General features: G+C 32.9%; 2 protein-coding genes across 2 annotated transcripts in view; both read right to left on the bottom strand.

Moving 5' to 3' along the window:
- The window catches only part of LOC131152297 (putative UPF0481 protein At3g02645), a 213,205-nt gene that overhangs the window by 96,162 nt on the left and 103,905 nt on the right, over positions 1-13,138 (bottom strand). The gene's annotated exons all lie outside the window — the stretch shown is intronic.
- Positions 11,062-11,530, bottom strand: LOC131152298 (uncharacterized). Its single transcript, XM_058104115.1, has one exon. The coding sequence runs from the start codon at positions 11,455-11,457 to the stop codon at positions 11,242-11,244; it is 216 nt and encodes a 71-aa protein (XP_057960098.1). The 5' UTR covers positions 11,458-11,530; the 3' UTR covers positions 11,062-11,241.

Here is a 13,138-nt window from a genome sequence, read left to right as displayed (position 1 = left end):
GCCTCATCCCGGTTAAAGGAGTAGAGATTTAGTGAAATTCTTGAGTGGGTTGCTCAAGGCGAAGACGTAGGCCGAGTTGGCTGAACCTTGTAAAAACTGTATTTGTTTTCTCTTTTTCCTTTACTCCTTTAATTTCCACAACACATTTCATTACTTATATTGCATGTGTGTATGTTGAATAACCTCACATGAACTTGATAAGTAATTTGTTAAATATAGAAATAGGGATTAAGTGGTAAATAATCTGAAAGATTTTTAAAATACCCAATTCACCCTCTCTTGGGATTACACCTAAATTAACAGATTTGGTTATGGTCCTGCGAGATAAGTTCGTTTATACACCAAACCACCATATTGGGTGATTTCGAATAATCGGTGTTTCATCCAATACATTGCATTCACTCTCCATACGCAATCAAACTCCTTACACCTAGCAACCCATAACACTGAGGTGGACTGCACAATGTGGAAGGCATGGTCGGTTCGAGTGTGATATATGCGCATTGCCGCTATCAATTGATTCTTTGACCCAAATAGCATCGCCCTACCCAGCTCAGACGATTCATTCCAACGAGTCGCTTGTATAGGAAGCTCCTCTTCATGTGACAAATCTGCAGCATCTACGTCAATTTGACCGTACGTTGGAGGTTCGTCCATGTATTGGGTGTTGTACATAGCATCATTTGTTTCATGGAGGGGTGGGTTCACATCATCGGTGAACTCATTTAACCCTTCACCCATTTCCTACTCGTACATGTCTTCATCTTGTAAATTAACATCATTCGTAATATTCATCTCCTCGTCTAACACATTGTTTGCAATGTTGAACAACGATCATGGACCTTCTGCCAGAACTTCTTCGCAACCTCCCTGATCATTCGTGTGAAAAACAAGTCTTTCATACGTCGACGGCTCAAACGACAATTTTGTACATTCGTTGAAATCCACAACAGGCATCCCACCAACCTCCGCACTTGTGTTTGGTTCACTACCTTCTTTCGTAGTCATATCACATGCTCCACTTTAATCACATGCTCGACAGACGTCCTCGTCTGCCTATTCGCGACGAAACCCATGTGAGGAATGATTTCGACATATAACTACACAGTTAAATATGTCGGATCTACGCAATGTGCGTTCAACACAATACACAGATCGTATTTATTAGTTACGGGAACAGCCTCATAGAAGATTGTATCATTGAACCCTTACATAGGGTATCTTGCGGTCACCCGCAATGCATGTTGATCTGGATCAATATTGCATATATTTGTATATCTTCGAATACAATTTATCTAATTTACTCATTTGGATAATTTGAACTGGTTGAATCGGCTTAATACTATACCTAACACCTTCTACTCTAGTGATTATTTGCCCCTTATATATAACAACACCATCACTAGAATATTGCTTTAGCTTCCTACCATTTAGATCGACCCTCAGGAAATAGAAAAGACCTACGAAAAACAAAATTGTATATATAAGCTCATTACATAACAACTCTTTTCATTCATGGTAAGCTAATCAACTATTATCATGACTCCATTAAATGCAGTAATCCTTTAAAATAAAGTCCAGCATGCATCAATTATTAATCATTTAGTACATGGTTTATACACTTTGATTATTTTGGGTGGGAAAAATTTTATAAAAAATTTGGCAGCATGCTGTCTATAAACAGATGATTTTCCTATCCTACATATCATAAACCATGAACTAGAATGTACCAACTTATGTGCCTTTTTTTAAAGATTCATTTAATTTGATTGTGAAATAAATTGATATTGGTTAAATTATAGCAACAACAAAAAATACTCAAATAATTTTATACAAAAATTTAATCTATTGATCAAATGGTTTAATTTCATTTAATCAAATTAAAATTTATACATCAATTATTAAATCTTCAAATGAGGTTTGTGGATAATGAGGTGTATTTCTTTGGAGTAAAAATCATAAAACACATGGTAAGGAGCTAAGTTCGAGGGTCTCTACAATTTTTTCTTTGTAATTTATTAAAACAAATTTTAATTTCTTTGTATCAATTTTTTCTTTCAATACCAATTACACATACACAATACAGTAGAAAATAAATTTTTTTTAATACCAATTACACAAACAGTCTAAATAAGCTAGAAATAAATGGCAGAAAATACAATATCAAATTCAAGTAAATCAACAATAAAATCATAATAACTGTAACCTCAATCTTGGGGGTTTCCCTTAAATGCTTGCAATCAACAACGAATATATTAAACACCTAAATCAAAGTAATAGATTGTTCACAAAATAAATAACGTGAGCAAGAGTAGAGGAAGTTGCATACCTCATCTCCCCCTTTTATACCTTCTCCCCAATGTTTGACAAGCAATGGTCGGTGAGTCCTCTCCAACTGTCACTTGCTCTCCTGTCTAATCGTTCGGCAAGCTTTGCCCTTTTCTTTGCCCTCTACTCTACAAAGCCCCTCTCTAGTCTCTCTACAATTCATTCGCAAGCAAAGGAAGGAGGACAGTCAAAATTCAAGCAAAACTAGCTGAATGGTACATTAAGTTTTGCCACGCGTCCAACGACTGATGGACCAACGAAACCCAATTCCGAAGCAAATCTCACTGGATTGACCAGCAAGATTTGCCATGCGTCCAATAGTACATCACTCTCCCAAGAAAATCTCACTAGACCAAGCAGCGAGATTACGTGAACATCAAACTGGAAATAATTTTCCCAAACAAAGTATTATTTTATATTTTATTATAAAATAATAATAAATTAGGAAAAAACTCGGAGATCATGCAGGGAAGACCAACCAAAATCCTATAATTTTCTTTTGGATTGTCTCAGACAACATGTCACCCATAGTGTCCTCCCATAAAAAGTCTTCAACTCATCCACTTATTGCACAAAAGTCCGTAAAGTCAGGTATTATAGTTTCAAACCATAAATCTCTAAAATCTTTTGTTGTAGTATGTGACTCATGTGTACCACATATACAGAAAAAGCAGATTGAAGAAAGTAAGGAAATTGATTTTAAAAAAAAACTATTGACAATTTGCATAGTACATCGATGGTTTCGAGCAGAAGCTAATTAGGAAGAAATCGTCGATGGTTTGATGAAATCGTCAATGATTTATTTGGCATTGTTTTTGAAATTTAAACTGAGAAGATCAATAGGTTGAGGATGCGGGTACAAGTCCTCTGTGGATTGATACACGGGTATTTTTAAAATTTTCTAATCCCTCTATACGTCTAGAGTTAGCATAAATACAATGAAGTAATCCAATATTTTTTATAGATAGTGAAATTCAACCATCGTTTGCTTCCGTGGAGGTAGGCATTCTATCGAACCACGATAAATTCGTGTGCGTGTTTCCTTGTTTTCATTATCTGTGTGTGTGTTTCCGTATTATTCATCGTAATTGCTACAAGATCGTTCCGCGTTTATTGCACAACAATTGGTATCAGAGCCATAGGTTACGATGACTGAGATTTCTCCTGCGAAGTTCGACATGGTCAAGTGCAATGGATATGGACATTTTGGATTATAGCAGATGAGGGTCAAGGATTTGTTAGTGCCGCAGGATATGGTAAAGGCACTACACGGAAATCAACCGGAAGGCATAGACGACATAACTAGCTTGAAAGGAACTAGAAGCGAAGGCTGTGGCAACTATCAAACTTTGCTTGACTAATGACATGATGTATCATGTCATGGATGAGGAATCATTAGTGACAGTTTGGTTGAAACTAGAAAATCTGTATATGTTTAAGTCGTTGACGAAGAAGCTCTATCTTAAGTAGAAACTATAAGGTCTCAAGATGCCAGAGGGTTTAGATATTGAGACCCTTCTCCGGGACGTTGCGACAATTGTCACTTTATTATCTTCTAGAGATTGATATGTAATTTTCCTTCCTCCATTGTCAAATTTCTTATTTTTTTTGGAATGATTCTAGTTGTTGTTGAAACTCAATCCTTCTCACCTTATAAACTAAACTCACTTTGTGCATGAACTTGTAGTGATGCCAATAATTTTTCTAGCAACACCCTATGTATTTTTATTTTTTATTTTTTATGATTTTTGTATGAGTAATCTTCTCAAATAAAAATTGATGGAGTGTGTCACCTAAAAAATTTATGATTTTCTTAGTAGCATCGTGCAATCTTCACCCGAACATGAAATGTATTAGTATTAGTTTAACCCAAAAGTTTTAGGGGTCGCTTCGTACACTATAAAAAATTATGAAAACAAAAAAAAAGAAAAAAAAATTAAAAATCAAAGACAAAACTGAAAATAAAAAACTACCCTGTTTGGTTAATATTTCGAAAACTAGAACAAGTTAAAAACTTGATTAAACAAATAATCAATTTTTTTTGGGTCAAATAACAATTAAAAATATGACTAAAATAATAAAAATACCAAATATTATAATAAAAAACGTATTAATTGTCTTATTTAATTATTAATTTTCATAATTTACTTTACAAGTACCATCCTTTTGTACATTGCAATTGAAAATAAGATAAATATGTTTTTTAATGCATTGTATTATCCTTTAAAAAATTTAAAAATATTTTTATTTTAATTATATTTTAAATTTACATGGTAATTTTATTTAAATTTAATTAAAATATTTTTTAAGAAGAATAATATAATTTATAATAATTAATTTAAATATTAAAGTATTCTGAAAATTTTGGAAATCAAATTTTCCTTTTTTTTGAAAACATCAAAATAGATATAAAACAAAAATATGACTGTATAAATAAATGTGCTTTTCTTTTTTCATTGCCTGAAAATAAACACACAATAATAAAAAATAAAAACCAAAAACAAAACTTATATCAAACAAATCCTTAAATTCTTAGGTGGTGGGTCGTTCTTCCAGTTCAATTTTCCATGTGGAACAACTAAGAAATGCACCCACAAGAGTACATAAGATCCAATCCCTATGGTTATTATTCACAGCCAAGTCTACATTAGTACATCCATGAGGGATGAAATTTGATTGAATGAGATCAGCAGGAAACAGTTAACTCGGAAGAGGAGGGATTAAGGAGGGCTTTTCTTAATTTGGATTTGTTAGGGGTCGTTTGGCATCAGTATCAAAAATTAGAAAAATAAAAATTAGAAACTAGAATAAAAAATTAGAAACAGAAAATAAAAATTAGAAAAAATGCTCACTTTCATCTTTAAATCAAATAATATTATAAAAATATGACCAAAGTAATAAAATTACATATAATACATATAAAAAAATTACTATAACAAAAATAAAATTTATTATTATTATTTTACTACTTTAATTGTTCTACTTTGAAATTTAATTTTACAATAAACACTTTATTGGACATGACAATTCAAAAATAGTAAAAGTATTTTGTGATTGACTTTATTGCTATTTTCTAAAATTTCATATAATCCTTTAATTTTAATTTAAAAGTGTATAAAATGAATAATTTAATTTTAAAATTTATTTCTGTATATTGAAATTTCTGGCAACAAGTTGTCAATACAACTAAAAGACACAGAATTTATTTTTTAGTTTTTTTGCATATAGTTGAAAACTGGCAATGAAAACTAAAAACTGACAAGATAAACAAATGTGTTTCTATAATCTGTTTCTTCACTTGTCTTCCAAAATCTCCAATATCAACTTTCAAGAATAAGGACCCATCCAGCATTCTCCCAATGCATCAAAATGTCAGTTAAAACTAATAGAGATGAGATGTTGAAACTAATCGATAAAAAAACATGTGAAAATGCAGAGAGTATATTTGGATCTAACAAAGGTTTTTACTTCTTTGACAAATATCTTGGTTATCAATAAATTTTTTTTTTTATCGCAAAATATATTAAGGAAGAGAAAAAGAGAATTACAACCTACAAGATGACAAGACATCATTGAAGAGAAAAAAAGAATTACAATATATATATATATATATATATGACACACAAATATTTTCCAAGTATCAAATAGGACACTTGCATGCAAATATTACATACTTTTTTTGTCTTTTTCACCTCGTTCAAATAAAGTTTGTTACTTTAATTTTGAACTTTTCATTATTTGTGTATGTTCTTTGTCATCCTATTATTTCTTTGATTACCATTGGACCCATTGATTGTAAAAATCTGATTCCAAGTTCTAAAGCTCCTTTCAACAAAGTTAATTATACTTAACTATATGTTCTTGCTTGTCCTAGTTGGATAAAGTTGACTATTAAAATGTAATTCTATTAAGAACTAGTAGTATCTATATATGAAAAAATCATAAAAGCACTACTATGGTTATGAAAGTAGCACAACTTCATCTAAATTAATAATATACAATCAAACCAATCACCTAATTTATGAAATATTCTTTCGAGGAACATAAAGTCCCCTTTGAAAGGGTTCAGTAAAACAAGAGTAAGTTGTTCATTTCATGTTCTTTCCATCACATCTCAATATTTGAACTTAAAACATTCAAAGTCTTGTTCTCAAAACCCTTAGGGGTATTTCCTATTTTCCAATGACAGAACATATGGTCTGAATGAAGGTGAGAAGTATGAGAACTATAGCAGCAATGGTGGAAGAAACTTTCCAAGGAGTGCTGAGATAATCTCGTTTCAAGGTAGCCTTCCATTTGTGCCATGGAACTTCACAAAATTCTTTGATTTCTTTTGCACAACGATAATAATAATAGTTGTCAGTTGCTACTGTAGTTTCTATTACAAGATTATTGAATAGATTTGTAAGTCTAGAGTTATCTCCATAAAAGGTCATAATAATCCCATTTTGAACAAGCAACTCAACATCTTTGTCCGAGTCTATGAGATTATCCATGAAGTAGATGTAATCAGTAATGAAACTATCATATTGATAGTGACATTGCTCTAGGGCCATGAGATTTCTGAGTAAAATTTCCGAGCATTGTTGAATCACTAGTGACGGAATTTTGAGTACTCCTGGAGTATAGTGTATGTCCAACAAGTGTTCCAATGAACCCTTCATGAATACTACACCCGCCTCACAGAGCTCTATTGCTTTTGGAATAGAAACGTAGAATTTGTCAATCTCGCATGGAGATGGTCTGAGGGATGATGGTAGATGGCAAAGTCTTAGCAAATCAAGAAAATGTTTTACTTCTAATGTTAAGGTTGTCTTTGGGCATTTCTCTGCCATCATTATGTCACCAAAAAATAAAAGGGAAATCTCAAGTAAGGAGTGATTCCAGCATTTGCCTGTAGGGAAGGCTAGATTGAATATTGTTTGGAGAATAAAGAATGGAAGTTGGTTTTCAAGTAGTATCATGTCAGGCCGCATGTCAACCACTGTCCATCTCTTAAAACACGCGTGATTTTTTGTATCTTCTGATGCGGAAGTTCCAATTAAAACTAGCATGGCCTCAATGATGAAACTGCCATCAACAAGCATCATTTTAACGAATTCATCACTAGTAAGCTTGATGTTTTCTGCATAGCAGTTGCGGGCACTTGATTCCAACCTCTTTATTTCTTCAATACAATCATCTAAAATCATATTGGTACGATCAAGAAGCTTGTTCAAATACCTCAATTTGACCTCCTCCATAGCCAAAAAAATTTCTTTTCCATGGTGAAGAGGGCCGATGGAGACCATTTGAGGTGTGTAAGCTTCTTCATTCACACGACGAAGCCTTTTGGGGACTCTGTAAATGCAAGAGTTAGCTGGCAAGGGAGGCAATTTTTTTAACACCATCTCTTTTATATCAAATGATCCACGACTCTCATTTTTCACTATTAATTGTGGTCCGGGCTCATCAGCACTATCCATGATCCTTTCCTCTTCCATTTAATTAATTTCCTTTTTAATTAATTGCTTGTCAATGAATATGTTGAACAGGCAATAGTGCTCAAGATCTGCTTTACAAAAGTTTCACATATATATAGGCATGCTATACAACTTTGAGTTAAATATAAATTCCAGCTTCAAACAACAACGATAATAACAATTCGAAACTAAAACCAAAGAATCTAATACAAACAAGCACTTGCACTATTTATAGGGATAACATTATTGTAGTAGTAGTAAGAAGTAACCTACACTGCAGTTGTGGCTGGCTAAAACTCCTGTTGAAAGTTTTTTTTTTTTTTCCTTAAAATCATTGTCTATGAGATTTAGGGGGTCATGCACAAGGTTTAATTTCAAAAGCCCAGATTTTAATTTTTAAATTTGAATCCTAAATTGGCTTCGAAAAATACAATAATAATTTCTAAAGAAACTTATTATTTTAAAAGGACTTATATCCCAATTGGGATTTCTAGTTATAGTACCATCAATCATTTTTGTCATTGCGAACTATACAAATATCCCTTATTAGGCTCCCATGCATAATCATGTACCTATATTAGATCCTTATCACCTATTCATGGGTAGAGGTGGGTATGATAATATCCCGAAACTGTTAACTGAATCGAACTATTAAATATAATTTAAAATTTTAAAGTCACTACAAATACTAATTTTTTGATAATAATAAACATGTACACTTAGAATACTCAAAATAAAAATTTAAGCATGAATTTTAGATCAATACAACTTTTTAAAAAATATTTAAATATAAAAAAAATTTATAAATTTTATATATAATATTTAATTTAATATGTATATCAGTTTAGTTCAGTTTGATTAATTATGGTCAGTGTCCAAGCTTCAGTTTTAGACATTTGTTTTGTTTCCTGTTTTGCCTTTAGATATCTAGCTACTGTTTTGTCTGTAATTCTACATTCTAGTTTTCTCTTGGTGCTTTCAAGCTTCTAGCTTGGATGGCTTGCCACTTGTATATAATTATCTTCTATATCTTAAAAAAATTAAGTCAATAAATCGAGCTACTGTTGGCTTCCAAATTGAGATACTTAATTGACGAGTGCAAATGCAAGTGAATAAATAAGTACTTTCAACAAGATCGGTTATGGAAAATCTTCAGATGTTGCACGTTATGGTTTTCTAAAAATATAAAATGACGAGCCTATTCAAAAGACATCTACAATGATATTGCATATGAAGGAAGAAAATTGTGAATAGTTAGTCCTTATATAAATTAGAACATGATAGTGTAGCAAAGCTAAGAGATTCATGGAAGGAGCAAAACAAGGTGAAATTTATTTTGGGATAATTTTTTATTAATTAGGTACCGTTTGTAAGAACGTATGTGTAGGGGGTACGAATACCTTCCCCTTGCGTAATTGTACTCCTGATCCCGACTTTAACAATGTAGACCAATTCTACTATTAATTGGATAGTAATCAAGTTTTCTAACCACGCTCCAAAAGGTTAGTAGCGACTTCTTCATACCATTTTTCCAAAAATTAAACCTTACATTTTTCATTCGCCCCGCTCCACTTCGGGACGTCGCGACATAAGCTTTAGTTTTAGACATAAGTTTAGTTTCTGTTTTTCCTTTAGATATCTAGTTATAAGCATCCTAATTATATGTTTGATACATTAGAATCAAATGATATAATTAAGACAAAATGGAATTGAACTTATGACTTAATTTATTCCATTCTTACCATATTTAATTCTATAAATGAAACATGCATGATAAAAAAATAAATTAATAACTAACGTAACATTATTATAAAAGGACAGGGCTGTCATCTTTTTCACTTTACCCACAACTTATGGTTTCTATTATTTAGGAAGTATTCTAAAGAAGAAGAAAGAGTGAATCTGGTCACGGGCTTGGAGCCTAACCTTTACCCTAGGAATTTTCTTTAGACTAAAATTTTCAGACTAATTTATGAGTTAAAAGAGTTTTTTTTTTTTTTTTTTTTTTTTAAGTTTGAAACTTTCAAGAAGATAATGAAGTAAGAAGCTAGGAGCTAACTAGAAATAAGAAAATTACCGTAATCAACCCCCCACATCCTAAAGAATAATCAAGAACTACTCCTAGTCCAATGAACACAAATTTTTATAGGTTGGTTCCATTGGAACAAATTAGACATGCAACTACATGACACCATTGATGAGGTAGAGCACTTACCCTTGAAAATTCTCCCATTCCTCTCTTTTCAGATCTCTCAACAAATGGCTATTGAAATAGCTAATTTAAAAGTTTTTAGGAACCCTTTGAGTCTAGAAAAGTTCCAGGCTTGAAACACTGATGTCAGATCTTTAGGGGAACAAAATGCTTGGAGGGTCTACAACAATGCCGGGAGCCAAGCAAACAACATGGCAGAGGAGAAAAAAAAAAAGAAGTTAAAAGAGTTGAATTGAATATTTCGACTACTTAAATAAATCAACCCAGTAAGATTGTGAAACATATGATAACTCGAATCATCAATATCCCAAGCACGCAGCAGACTTGGTGCCCTCCTAAATAATTAACATGGACTAATTATAAATTGCAAATAATCAATGTGCAAGCAAACAATAAATTTAGACCAAAAAATTGAACTAACGCAGACAGAACAATATAGAGCCTAGAAAAAGAAGAAGATTGCTAAAATTATAGAACTGGAAATTAGAATATATAACAAGTACATAACTCAACAATACAGCTAAAAAAGATTGCTAGAATTAATCACGTACTCACAATGTATTGGTGTCTCGTCGCGAGCAGAAGTAAATTAGGGCCGGAAAGCTGGAGATGGGTAGATGATTATTTGTTTTAGCGGTTGCCGGGGGAGCTGTTAAATATACTGCATCTGCGCTTTATTGATGTTGGTTCGTAGATATCCACTTTATTTATCTCATATACCAAGAAGATATTACAAGATCTGCCGCGTTGAAGGCCAGCAGCACCGACCCATTTCTTTGTCTTGGGGCGGGGTAGAGTTCCCACCATGTCTTCTAAGTGCAGGTCGCGTGCTTGATGGCGTGAAGTCTGAATGCACACGCAGCTTATGCTTCGATGAAACAGCAAAAAATAAAGTAGAAAATGGAAGTAAATGAAATGAAGGAAATGTTATTCAATTTTCTGCACAGTGCAATTACAGCAACCACATATATAACAGAGAAACAGAATAATTAAAAATCATAAATCCTCAATGACAATTACATCGACCCATATTCTAAAATTGCCCAAAAGGATCAATTAAAAATCCAATTATATATCATCATCAACCTTATCATCAATTCATCACACATTACAAACCCAAATATATACATTCTCCACTAAAATTTCAACAACCCCTTGACACACAAGACACTGATTTGATTAAACATATGGCAGAAAGAATCAATGAATCTGTTAAGTAAATAAAAGCTACCCTGCAAATCAAACATTGGCAGAGTAGTCTGGTTTGGAAGGGAATGCTGCGGGCGCAGCAGCAGCAGCCGCAGGGCAGCCGGTTGGTGGTGTCGGCATGCCGTAGACCTGAGCATTGGTGCGCAGATCTTGCCTTCCTCTGGCCTTTCCCAGAAAGTAGCAGCCGAAGCCAAGCATGAGGCAGAACAGAATCAAAGGCAGAGAGATCACCACGACCAAACCCATCTATGTAAATTTATTTTCTTTTCTCTTCTCTGCTCTTCTCTTCAGAAAAAAGTGCACAAATGCAGAGAGATCGATGGAGAGGAAGGAGAGATTTTGGGATTCTCAGGCAAAGAGGCTTTGGTTTTTAAATGGCTCCCAACGGTCAAATTTCCAATGGATACCTTTGGTGGGCCATTAAAGGCTATGGACAGAGGTGTCCTAGAGTTGGGGCTCTTTGATGAGGGTCATCTTCACATGGCTGTCCGATAGATAAATAATTAATAATTTATTTTAATTATTTATTTACATATTTATTTATCTTATATTTAGAGGGATGTTATATTTGAATTTGTATTATATTTAAATAAAATATAATATAAAATTATATTAAAATTTGTTTAAATCCACTTAAATCCAAATTTAAGATTCGAAATTCATACTTTCAAACGTAATATTAATTTTCCAATGACTCGGGATAAATAATTTATGTCTTGCACATGTTGTCATACACACAACTTTTGCTTCATTAGTTATTCTTAATAATCTATTTTTTTTCTAATATATTTACTCATGAGTGCGTAAAATTACTCCATATATTATTTATTTATTTATTTTTGGGGGTGGGGGGCGTGGGGAGGAGGCAACATGAAGATAATATACATGCTCATATACAAAGAAGATATTACAAGATCTGCCGCGTTGAACCCACCCCGGCATATCCAAAGTGAGAGAGGAGATTCAGAAATATTATAACCCTTTCTTACTTTTCCTCTTTGTTTAATTGTTTTGGCCACCATTATTAGGACCCGCAGTAGTTTTAAAGTCATTTCTTTGTCTTAAGGTGGAGTAGAGTTAATGTTATTTTGAATGGAACCACAAAAGGGTAAGTTTCAATGGGATTGCGAACTAGCCAATACGAGTGGGTCCTCGAAGGGTCAATGAGAGTGAGAGAGTGAAGAGTCAATAAAAGTGGGACTACAAAATAATTAATAAGAGTAGGACCGCGAAAGGATCAATATGAGTGTGATCGCGAAAGGGTCAATATGAGTGGAACTGTGAAATGATCAATTTTAAAAGACCTGTGAAGGGATGAAAATGAAACAAAAAAAAATAAAATCTTCTAGTAGCTAGTTGTAAAGTCTCATGTTAGGGCATAACCAAAAGTATTATTTGACATTATGTGATATAATAGAGATTGGGTTTGTCACCTGGGACTCATTAGGGTAGTGATTTGAGTGTACATGGTAAAGAAATGACTTTGACTATGATTATTTTGCAAGAGCATAATTATTCAAGTGTGAAGAGTAATGCATTTTTTATAGCTCACGAACATCAAACCTGTTGGGAGAGATATCAATAAACAATCACAACTGAATAATTCTTCTCTCTGTATGCAAGCAAATATAGTATATCTCTATTTTTATATGTGCTGAAAATAATAAGAATAATAATCAATCACACCAAGCCACAAGAACACAAACAATTTTTTACGTGGAAAACTTCCCCAGTGTGAGGAAGAAAAACCATGGGACCTAGTCCAAATAAAAACCTCCACTATCAATCAAATAATAGGTACACCAAGTATTCTCTAATCTCAATTAGAGGCTACAAATATATCTCATCAAAATATCAATAATCTTGGCAAATACAAAAATAATTGGAGAGAATATACCAAATTTGTGGTTATTGTTCATGGGCGAAA

Source organism: Malania oleifera, chromosome 3, assembly GCF_029873635.1.
Source record: "Malania oleifera isolate guangnan ecotype guangnan chromosome 3, ASM2987363v1, whole genome shotgun sequence".
Lineage (NCBI taxonomy): Eukaryota > Viridiplantae > Streptophyta > Magnoliopsida > Santalales > Ximeniaceae > Malania > Malania oleifera.
This window is presented reverse-complemented; position numbering and strand designations above follow the sequence as displayed.

Bases quoted from the DNA above. Each gene is read 5' to 3' on its own strand.
- LOC131152298 (XM_058104115.1), bottom strand. From the start codon at position 11,457: ATGGGTTTGGTCGTGGTGATCTCTCTGCCTTTGATTCTGTTCTGCCTC.